The 12068-nt window shown below is 43.0% G+C and overlaps 1 protein-coding gene across 7 annotated transcripts in view; it reads left to right on the top strand.

Moving 5' to 3' along the window:
* The window catches only part of SNX13 (sorting nexin 13), a 447782-nt gene that overhangs the window by 250742 nt on the left and 184972 nt on the right, over positions 1 to 12068 (top strand). For all 7 annotated transcript variants that reach the window (XR_003854521.1, XR_003854523.1, XR_003854522.1 and 4 more), the window contains 2 exons: positions 152 to 256; positions 11648 to 11780. Coding sequence is in view for 4 of the 7 variants with exons in the window: in XM_029589038.1 (XP_029444898.1) it covers positions 152 to 256; positions 11648 to 11780 (238 nt within the window). In the remaining 3 variants the exon portion in view is untranslated. The remainder of the gene's footprint in view (positions 1 to 151; positions 257 to 11647; positions 11781 to 12068) is intronic.

Genomic DNA, 12068 nt, shown 5'->3' with positions numbered 1-12068 from the left:
TTCCTCATTCTCCTTTGTATTTAAGTTGATTTAATGCTCTTCTTTACTTAGAGTGCTATTCATTCCCCTTTTTACTTCCCATGTCCTTCCTCAACAAATCATTGCCTGATATAGCTGTATTCCAATATATAAACTTATATTTCCTTGACAGGCATCTCCAAGAGTGATCATTGATGACTACTTGTTAGCAAAACTGGAAAACATGTTGAACCATGAGGATCCAACACCTGAGATCTTTGATGACACACAGAGAAAGGTATAATCCTGCTTCTAAAGAATCCTCTCATTTTTTTCTATTCGATTCTGCTTTAGTTCAACTTGTCATTTTGAACAGAAAAAGGTAAAATGGTATATATAGCCTTTCCAAATACCAACATAAATAAACTAAGTTTTATGACTTAACCACCGAAATGTTTCCTAATTATAGTAAGAGATACCACAATTTTTGTGCTGTGATAGAAAGGTGTATTATAGATTAATTTTACAGATAATTGGATTATCAGTTGTAATATTTTCATTTGTCTTATATTTATTGTGAAAAGACTTGCTATGTTAAACATTTTCTTTGAAGATAAGCAGATCATGCATCACACAAGAGTTGTGTCATTGTCACCACCAGTTGGACACTTTCTAGAACTTTCATAAATAGCAATAGTAAAGACTTTCAGGTATGCATAGCAATTCCCACAGTCCCACAATATACCTCATTTTAGACTTTTTTTTGCATGGCTGTAAGGTTTGTTTGTTTTTTTTTTCTGTGAGGAGGGATTCCCCACTCGTTAGGTCTTTATTCTGCAGCTCTACTTTTTTAAGGGCTGCTGTTCAGCTTAGTGTGCCTCAGGATTCTTTTGTTCAAGCTTGTTTCATTTGTCAGGCTTTTTCTGCACTTGTGAATATTCTTATTTAGACCACAGCTCCTGACAGACCTCCCAGCTGAAGTTTTCTTCTCAGGTCATCTTTGTGAGTGGAGAGTTACTCCTATGATTTTGCCTTAACTATTTTTCGAATAATGTCTGAGAAAGCAGCCAATAACTTGGTTTTGCCCCTTTTAAGCTTTATTGATCATCACTAGGTCTGCTTCAAATGCTCAAGGAAGGATCATGCTTCAGTCCCTTTGTAGCGTCTGGTCAGGGATGTTACCAAAGGCAATCAAGTTCTACAATAATGGATCTAATGCTCAGTTCTGTCTTTAAGAGTTAAAATAATTCAGGCTGTGCACATTGCCATGCCTGTGACTGCATGCAACTGCTATCTCTTTGTCTGGAGCTGAGGGAAAGGGAAACAAACATGACAGGAAGGAAAACCTGAAAGGGATGACTTGATTCTCCTTGGCTTGTGCTTATTTTACCTAAAGGAATATCTGGCCAATGTTGGTGAAGGGCACTTCTCAGGCTGCAACAGACAAATCAATGTGATAGATCATCCAGATGCTGGCGTTACTAGGTTTGTCATCAACTACCCAAATCCATCTTGAATTTGTAGAAGCTCTGCTAGACATGACATGAGCCATGATTTTTCTCCCTGCCAACAAAATCATGGACATAAAGTCAGCAGACATCAGTTTGGACTGTAGTCAGTCAAGGACTGCAGGATTGCATGCATGTATTAGAATACTCAAAGACTCCATGTTTTGGTGACTCTCCCATTTCGGTTTGTTCAAGGGCATGACCTTCCAAACAGCATCTTATTTTGATGGGGACCTCCAGAGTTTTGCTTTCAGCAGTTTAAAACAAGAAGATATATTTTTTTTTTTCAGTAGGAGAACAGAATGCAAACTGATATTGGATACCTATTTCCTTCTTTGGGAGAATGTACTCCTGTACTCTTATTTTCCAGTCTCTCTGGTGGCAAGAACATTAGCGAAACTAAGAAAGGGACCAGGGAGCTAAAATCCTCATAGTTTCCTTTCAGTTGAGATAGATTTTGTTTCTGATTCTTCAGGATTTATCCATCAGAAATTCAATTAAATTGGACATTTTCCAACTTATGATAAAGCAGGACCAAACATTGTTGCTTCATCCCAATCTCAAATTTCTCTCCCTCACAGCTTGAATGTTGAGAGAGAAGTATTATGTTCCTATGGTGTCTCTGATTCATTGACTCAAGAAGTGGCATTTACAAAGGAATCCACTAGAAGGGCTGTATGATTGCAAGTAAGGGTTTGCTGTCTGTTGTGATGGTAAAGCCATATATTTTTTTTCTTGTCCAACATAAAAACTGCTTGAATGCTTCTACACGTCTAAGAGACTGGACTGAAATCCAGTTCCGTTAGGTTCTCAGAGGACAAGCAGGATGGTAGTCCTCTCAGAGGGGTGACATCGTCAGATGGAGCCCGGCACGGAAAACTTTTGTCAAAGTTTCTAGAAGCTTTGACTGGCACATTGAGCATGCCATTATCTTCGCATCCATGTGAGGTCCCCCTTCAGGCTCTTTTTTTCCTCAGTGCACTTGTCTTGAGGTTTTGGAGCTCAGCTTCATAAGTGCATTTTGTTTCCCCGTTTCTCTCCATCCAAACGCCAGGTCCCCCTTCTCCAGACGGTGTCCCATCCTCGGAGCGGTAGCTTAACTTTTCTGCAGTCGATTCCTGATGTGTTGCTTTTTGGTGGCCTGCCATAGTGGCGGTTCCCATCCATGATATTTTTAAGGACCTCCTTCAAATGTGGGAACACCCGATAACCATTTCCCCAGTAAATAGGAAGATGGATGCCACCTATTTGGTGCAACAGGCCTTGGGCTTCGAGAAGCTCCATCTCCCCCACCAGACTGTGGTAGTGGACTCTGCTCTCAAAAGAGCCAAACGCTTCCGCACCCATGCCTCGGCCTGTCCAGGGCGAGAGCATAGGGAGCTAAATGCCTTGGGTAGGAAGGTATTTCAGGATGCAGTGCTCATCGCCCGGATGGCCTCATCAATTGTACATGACCCAGTACAATCAGAACCTATGGAAGCAGGTCCAAGAACTTGTGGAGCGCCTACCAAAACAGCAGCCGGAGTCGCTCTCCACTATCACGCAACAAGGTCTCAAGGCGGGAAAACACGAGGTGCGATCCACCAATGTGTCTTCGAGACTGCTGCCAGGGTGGCCGCCGTGGGCATCGGTGCCCCTAGGATGGCCTGGCTCTGTGCTTCCATCCTACTGCCAGAGGTCCAGGAGAAGTTGGCTGACTTTCCCTGTACAGGAGAGAATCTTTTTGGGGCCCAGTTGAAGGATCACCATGAAACCCTTCAACAGCTATCCGCTAGTGCTTCTGACCCGCCATCCTCCTTAAGGAAACCTTCCTGACCAAGTTCTAGGAGGTCCTTCTATGGACAGCAGAAGTATTATCCCCCTGCCTCCCAAACTTGCATGCCATTTACTGCTTCCAGCAGCTGCCCCCATCAACAGAGAACTCCTAGACCCCAGCTGGCCCCCCCAACAGGCCCCGGCTACGGAATTTTGACTGGAGGCAAGGAAGCATGAGTCAGCACGAAGTACTCCTGACACCCAGTCCCCCAGTAGGGGGCAGACTTCTCTGCTTTGCCCATCATTGGTTGATCATCACCTCGGACCAATGGGTCCTTACTATTGCTCATCAAGGGCGTCATCTAAACTTCAGAGAAATCCCGGAGGACTCTCCCCATGTCCATTGTGGGGTTTGTCCGCACAACAGGACATACTTCTCACAGAGCTCTCTGCCCTCCTAATGACGGATGTGGTAGAACCCGTTCCCCGTCACCAGCAGGGTCGAGGGTTCTATTTGAGGTATTTCCTGATACCCAAGAGAACTGGAGGCTTGTGCTCCATTATCAGTCTCAGGGCTTTGAACAAATTCTTCCGAAGGGAGAAGTTCAAAATGGTTTCTTTAGGTACCCTGATGCTCCTACTCAAAAAGGGGGATTGACGCTGCTCCCTTGACCTCAAGGATGCCTACACCCACATCACCTTCTTCCCCAGAGACAAGAAGTATCTTTGCTTTGTGGTGGGGAACACTCACTACCAATACAGATTGTTGCCATTTGGTTTGGCTTCAGCCCCTCGTGTCTTCACCAAATGCCTGGCAGTGGTGGCAGCGCATCTCAGACGCCATGCGGTGCACGTCTTTCCTTACTTAGACTACTGGCTGGTCAAGGGCAATTCCCATGCAGGCGCGCTGGTCGCTTTGACCCTGACTATGCGGGCCCTGCAGTCTCTGGGGTTTGTTATTAACTACCTGAAATCCCACCTCTGTCTCCCCAGCTGGACTTTATAGGAGCCAGGCTGGACATGGTTCAGGCAAAAGTGTTCTTGCCCCACGATCGGGCACTTACCCTATCCTTTCTGGCAATTTTGGTGCGCAACAGTCAGTGCGTAAGTGCCCACCTACTGCTTTGCTTGTTGGCCACATGGCAGTCACTGTTCATGTTACCCCATTAGTCCATCTCTGCATGCGCAGAGCACATTGGACATTGCGGTCTCAATGGCAGCAGGCATTCCAGGACCTCGAGGCCCATGTCTCCATCACGCAACCTCTGAGAGTCTCTCTATCCTGGTGGGAGAATCTCTCCAATCTGGAGCGGGGGACCCCCTTCCAGGCTGCCCCACCTCAAATAATGCTCATGACCGATGCCTCTCCCCAGGGCTGGGGGCCCACACACAGGGTCAATGGACTGCTCAAGAAGCTGTATGTCAGATAAACTTCTTGGAGCTTCGGGCGATTCGTTACGCGCTTTGGGCATTCCGAGACTGCTTGGCCCACAAAACAGTCTTGATCCGAATGGACAATCAGATTGCGATGTGGTACATCAACAAGCAAGGAGGCACGGGGTCATTCCCCCTTTGTCAAAAAGTTGTGCAAATCTGGTTCTGTGCTTTGTTGCAAGGGATGTCTCTGGGAGAAGTATACTTGCCCAGGACACTGAACATGCTGGCAGACCATTTAAGCCACTTGTTTCAACCGCACTGCCAAAAGTGGCAGCTCAAATCTTCCGCCAGTGGGGAACTCCAAATGTGAACCTTTTCGCCTCCCCATTCAACTACAAGATAAGCAGTTTTTGCTCCCTGTTCAGGTCGGATGGCCGTCCACCCTCCGACGCCTTCACCCTTCATTGGGGCATGGATCTCCTGTATGCGTATCCTCCTCTTCCGCTTCTCTTGAAAACTCTCCTGAAGCTCCAGCAGGACCAGGGGACCATGATCCTAGTAGCTCCTTACTAGCCCAAGCAGGTCTGGTTTTCCCTCCTTCAGTACCTGTCGATCAGGGATCTCATCAGCCTGGGGACTGCACCCGACCTGATAACACAGAATCAGTGCGCCCCGCGTTATCCAAGCCTCCGGGTGTTAGCCTTAACGTCGAGCGCCTAGTCCTTCAATCCCCTGGATCTCTCAGAAAACGTCGCCAAGGTGCTGGTAGCTTCCAGGAAGCCTTCCACTAGGAAGTCTTACAAGTTGAAGTGGAAGAAGTTCTCGGTGTGGTGTGAGGGGCATGGATTAGATCCATTTACCTGCCCAATTCCCACATTCCTGGATTACTTGTGGCACCTTTCCGAGGCCGGGCTTAAAACCACCTCGGTCAGAGTCCATCTGAGCTAGATTAGTGCTTACCATCGGGGTATTGCCAGCACACCCATCTCTGTTCAACCTATGGTAGGTCATTTTATGCGGGGGCCTGTTGCAGCTAAAGCTACCTCTGGGCCGCCCCCCCCCCCTGCCCATGGTTTCCTGGGATCTCAATGTTGTGCTGGCATGTCTCATGCATCCTCCTTTTGAGCCTATATGTCCCTGTGAGCTGAAATTCCTCACCTGGAAGGTCCTGTTCCTGGTGGCGGTTACTTTGGCTCGTAGGGTAATTGAGCTTCAGGCCTTGGTGACGTACCCACCTTACATGAAATTTTTTCATGATCGTGTGGTTCTGCGTACACATCCCAAGTTCCTGGCTAAGATCCTTACTGATTTTCACCTTAATCAGTCCATTGTGTTACCTACCTTTTTTCCGAGGCCCCATTCCCATTTAGGGGAACAGGACTTGAATACCTTGGATTGCAAGAGAGCTCTGGCCTACTACCTAGAACACTCAGCAGGCCATAGACAGTCCAACCAGCTATTCATATCTTTTGATAAGAACAGATTTTTTTTTTTGGGGGGGGTGTCGCGGTGGGTAAACAGACTTTATCCTGCTGGCTAGCAAACTGTATCTCATTCAGCTCTGCGCAGTTGGGCTTACAACTTGAAGGCCTAGTTCAGGCTCACTCTGTGAGGGCTATGGCGGCATTGATGGCCCACTTACCGGCAGTCCCCCTCACCGAAATCTGCAGGGCTGCGACGTGGAGCTCCCGTCACACGTTCACTGCCTATTACTGCTTGAACAAGGATGGTCGACAGGATGGTGGATTCGGCCAGTCTGTCTGAAGCAATCTCTTCCAGACTTAAACCCAGCTCTTCATACCAGGACCCCCTGGAAGAAGAACCCAGGCTGTTTCTCCACTGCCCAACAGTACCTCAGTTGTGTTTGTGCCCGTTGCCACCTCGTTTGGTACCTGTTGGTCTGGGTTGTTGCCAGGAACAGCCTGGAGCTTGGTATTCAGCCATCTGTGAGGACTACCATCCTGCTTGTCCTAGGAGAAAGTGCAGTTGCTTACCTGTAACAGGTGTTATCCTAAAACAGCAGGATGTTAGTCCTCAGGAAACCCACCTGCCTCCCTGCGGGGTTGGGTTGTCATGCGTTTTGTTGTTTTATTTTTTCGCTCGTTCTTTTTCTCTATGTTACGAGACTGAAGGGGGACCTCATGTGGATGCGTGGATTGTGTCTAAACCCTTAATTGTTAGATTTATTTGGGGTTTGCTTTGTCATGGGACCTTAATGTGGTATTTAGCACAGTTGATGAAAGCCCTTTTGAACCTCTGGACTCTTGTGGGCTGAAAGGCCATGTTTTGGTGCAGTGACTTCAGCCTGCCAAAGACATTGAGTTCCAAGTCTTAGTAACTTATTTATTTTATGTAAAGTTTCATCATGAAAGGTTGGTGCTTTGTAGACATAACTAAGTTTTTAGCTCCGGTAGTAATGGATTTACTCCTGAATCAGTCAGTCCTGCCTTCTAGCATTTTTCCCATAGTCACATTCCAATAAAGGTGAAGAATCTCTGTATTTTATTTTATTTTTATTTTATTTATTTGTGTTTTTCTATACCGGCATTCACGGCAGTTCGTATCATGTCGGTTTACATAAAACAAGGGGGTGAGCAATACATTATAACGTACATAGCTAAAACGTAAGAGTATACATTACAAAAGTATAACAAGTGCGTAGAAGAAAAAGTTACAATAAAACAGGGGTTATTCTAACTGGGATTAGAGTTAGAGGAGAGATAAAAAGTTTAACAAGAAGTAAAACATTGTAGTGATTGGTTGGTATTGTCTGTTTCAGTTTAATAGAAGATGCTCAGTGTTATACTTGTATTGCAAAAGAGCTTCTGCCTTCTTTCTGAACTAGGCCAAAGACTTTAGAAAGCCCATCCAGCTTTTTTTTTTCTTCCCTCTTCCCTCCCAACAAGTTTGGTATTGCGCTTTCAAAGAGGACTTCTTCTGATTGCACAGCAAATTGCATATCTTTCACTTAAGCTCAAGCAGGATTGACCTTCGAAAGGCATGTCAAGGCCCATAAAGCCATGACTGTGACATACAGTTCAGTTCACATGTTCACGTCCCATTACTGACTTTTTCACTCAATGCACAGTTAAGTTCTGGAATTCATTACTGGAGGCTGTGGTTAAGGCAGTTTGCATAGCTGGATTTAAAAAAGATTTGGACAAGTTCCTGGAAGAAAAGTCAATAAACTGTTATTAACCAAGAAGACTTAGGAAATAGCCACTACTTATCACTGCACAGTAACATCATGGGATCTGTTTACTGTTTGGGATCTCACCAAGAACTTGTGACCTGGATTGGCCACTGTTGCAAACAGTGGGGCTTGATGGACCCTCAGTCTGACCCAGTATGGCAAAGTCTTATGTTCTTATAACTCGATACTAACTGACGGTTTGGAAAGTCTATCCTGCAGGGTCTTTTTGAGTGTTAGAGCCTTCTCCCCTCTGGAATTTCTTTATGTATTTGCTCTTATTTCTTACATACTGTTCTAGCAATAACTCTTAAAAAGTTAAAACAAAATCACATAAAGTCTCATTAGCTGAATGACACAACTGAAGAACGCCACTTCCGAACAGGAATGGCTGCACATTCCTGAAAGTGTTTAATGACACTTGTTTATAATATGGAAATAAGGGTCAATAGACAAAAATATAAGGTAATGCCTTTTTATTGGACTAACTTAGTAAATATCTTGGCTAGATTCGGGGAGTTATACTCCCCTTCATCGGATCCAAACAAAATGAGCAAAAGAGCAAAGCAGGCCTGATGAAAGCAAGTGTAACCAGTCAGGAAATAATTAAATTAGTCCAATAAACAGGTATCATTTTTTTTTAATTGACTTTTATTTCCACACCAAGAAGATTAACACACCAGCCGCACTAGTTTAACACATTTTAGAAGAGCATCCACTGGGCAAAGATAACATCACCCACGTGCGACTGGTGTTCATGGTTTTCAAAGAGCACCTTTTACAGATAAGCAACTTTGTTTGTTTATTTATTTATTTATTTATTTTGCTGTTTTCTATACCGGCTTTCACGACCAGGGGTCGCATCAAACCGGTTTACATTTAACAAGTCGTGAGTTGAACAGAGAACTTAAGCAACTAAACAGGTGCAGGAATTGTAGTTACAATAAACAAGGAAGAATACAACTGGGAGAATAGGAAGAAGAAGAAGAAAGGGGGACAATTGATAAAAACACATTTACAAAGGATCTTTACATAATATACAATATAAAGCCAAGTTTGAATGAAGTCATGGGCTGAGTTAGATGATAGTTAGATGAAGAGTTTAGATGATAAAGGTTTTTTTTTGCCACCAAAAGAAAGCTCTTACTGATATTGAACATTAATTAGTAATTTAAAACTATATCTGGGAATACTGTTTGAAACACCTCTATAATTTTAAGAGTACTTATAATAAGTATATTGAATGCTAATTAGCTGAGAAAGAATGTATATTATACTGCAGTATTTTCTTATACAATGAAGACGGTGTTTAATTCTAACGTACTTTTATCTTGAAATTTTCCCCTTCAAAAAATGTTAGGAATCAGAATTAGCAAAGAATGGATTTTGAAGAGTACCTGAGTGTGTGGCATTGTTTTTCAGTGAATTTGGGCAATTGAAGCAAAGGTACCCAGTTGTTGTGGTTGAGTTTACAAAAGCATCTTCGAAACTACTACAATATTTATCTGCTCTGTCCATTGAAGTGAAGGTGGCTTGCAGTTGCTAACTTTAGGGTAAAATGATGAATCTGCATTAGTTCTTTCCAGAACTTGGTGATAAATTGAGAAACTCAGTCATTCACAATGTTTTCAGGTCGCTTATAAAAACTAAAAATGTTCCCTTATAAATATTTGAGTAGTCCTCAAGGCTGAAGGTGAGATCCAGTCCTTGAATGAACTGGGCCGTTTTAGAGAACAGATCAATCACCATTAATGTGGACTGACCATGGGAGGAAGGAAATTCAAGTATGAAGTCCAAGGATTGTGGTGTGCATGGAGTTGATAATAAGTACAAGAAGCCTTGTAGCTGAGGCGTTTTGGCCTCAGCACAGCAATCACAAGATTGAACATAGCACCTGTCATTGGTGTGTGAGTCTGGCTATCAGAAGTTTGCAAATTTGCAACATTCTCGTTCTCCATTTCTTGAAGTCATTTGCCAGTGGGGAGATATGGGAAAGTTGGACGATCTCAATTCTGAGTGGCCCATATAGAATATAAGAGTTTTCTCAAAAAATAAACAGCCACCTTAAAATATGAACTCTATGTGCTTAACCATCGGCAGAGTAGTTCTTCTAGTCTGTGATTTTGATGCAGCTTTAGTAAAGGGCCGGATTTAGGGCGACTGGTACCATGGGCAAAAAGTGCCACCCATCCAACTGATGGTACCCCCCCCCCTCCCCCGCTCCTCTCTTAAGTTGCGGCAGGATAGGATCTGCTGCGGCCATGCTGGGCCTCTCCTCCGTCCCTACAACTAGGCCAGATGTGTCTTTGGCCACGGCAGGATGGGATCTGCTACGGCCACATGATTGCCCTCTTCAACTGTGGCTATGCTCTGTCTCTCCTCCTCCGTCCTTAGGGTACCCCTCAGCTAATGGTGCTCCAGGCGACAGCCCTCCTCGCCTACCCCAAAAACCAGCCCTGCTTTAGTATTTTCAAAATGAAAGGACAATTGATATCCTCTGTGATTTTCAATGAATACTATATTCACCATATGTGCTTGTGATTTTGGCGACAACTTTTGTTTTAAGAATCAAGGCTTTTTAAAATGCTTTATTTTTTAGTGTGTCACTTGTAACTGATTCTACCATAGTAAATGAAGGCAGAAAAAGACCCAAGTGATCCATCCAGTCTGCCCAGCAAGTTTTTGTATTTGTAAAGGGGAGTAAAGGCCGCTCCATGCAGCTTCCCCCCCCCACCCATGTCTTCTGTTATGGGTAGCAACTGCTGCTCCGAGTAGTGATAGTGGGACCTTGGCTTCTGATGTCACAGCAGGAATTGAATACATGAAGTAGCATCCAAAGCCAAGTTCCCAATATTGTAATGTGTTACAAATATATAAACATGAGCCAATTTATAAAATAGATGCTGTTTCTAAAATCGGAACCTTCCATGGCAAATAAGCATGTTCATTTACAGTAATCTTCTTTAAAAATGTTTATCTAAAGGCCCGTTTGTAATATTAGCCAACTTTTAATTACATTTCTTAAACATGGCTCTTTAGAAATGCTTATGATTTAACATAAAACAAGAATAAGCCAATAAATTCACTGTCAGGACCAGAGATGATATTAGTATAATAAGCAAGTATTATAGTATAGAGCTATATAAAATGTAATCTAAGGAGAGCTAGAACTTGTACACAATGTTACGATGATCTATGAAACGAATGAATGAATAGGACCTTGAATCCATTTACTGATGATTTGTTGGCCCAGTATATGAATGCTAACCCAGATTGTGAAAACTGAACAAGGATATGATTATTGATGTGTAAACCGTTGTGATCTTCTTTTGGAACGATGGTATATAAAACACCCAAACAAATAAATGCATTGGTTTTATTTGGTTAGAAGTACTTTTTCCTGCTTTAGTATTGGTGACTGAAGAAAAAATGAATCATTCTGGACATGTGCTTTTTTTTTCTGGTAATAATAGTTGAAATCATTTTGTTACTTCTAAATAAAGATTAAAAACAAAGAAAATGCTTCATGTACTACAGCAGAAACGTTTTAGCCATAAAATTAAATTGGTAGTTATATTTATTAAATAGGTTTTCTCCTTTGGTACAGGGGAAGGGGAGTAACTTGGCATGTACTCTAAGCATTTCTTTTCTGAGCTGTGCTTTATTTTAGAGCCTTACTTATTCCATGTTTATAGCTTTAAAACTAAATTTCAAATAACCTGTTACACTTAATGTTCTTTAAACATCACATGCTACTGTGCCCGAATATCACAGCAGAAGTAATTAAAAGATCGGTTAACCTGAATCTAGCTCAGTTGCTTCTCTGGCTTTGTTGATTGTGACATTTTAATTCAATAAGGTATATGATGTGATGCTGCGGGATGAAAGATTTTACCCATCATTCAAGCACAGTCCATTCTATATTCGTATGCTTGCTGAACTTGACATGTTGAAGGACCCGAGCTTTAGAGGATCAGATGATGGAGATGGAGGTAAGATGAAGCTCTTGCTTCTGTCAAAAACCATAGCATGCAACTGAATTGGTCAGGCTGTGAATTTCCTAGTACAGCAATAATTCTGAATACTGGACCTTGGGGCCTCAAAATCAGTCTAGGTTTTAGGGTGTAACCAAAACATTCTAATTAGGTTGGTTCTTAAACCAAAAATATGGAGATATAGTTGTGATTATTCATTGTGGACATTCTAAGAAATGGATCTCTTTGGAGGTGTTAGGGGCTAGAGTTGTGAACCTCAGTAGAATATTAATGGAAGATTTACAT

This window comes from Rhinatrema bivittatum, chromosome 2, assembly GCF_901001135.1.
Source record: "Rhinatrema bivittatum chromosome 2, aRhiBiv1.1, whole genome shotgun sequence".
NCBI classification, from domain to species: domain Eukaryota; kingdom Metazoa; phylum Chordata; class Amphibia; order Gymnophiona; family Rhinatrematidae; genus Rhinatrema; species Rhinatrema bivittatum.
The sequence above is the reverse complement of the archived record's forward strand: the minus strand, read 5'-3'. Positions and strand labels throughout refer to the sequence as shown.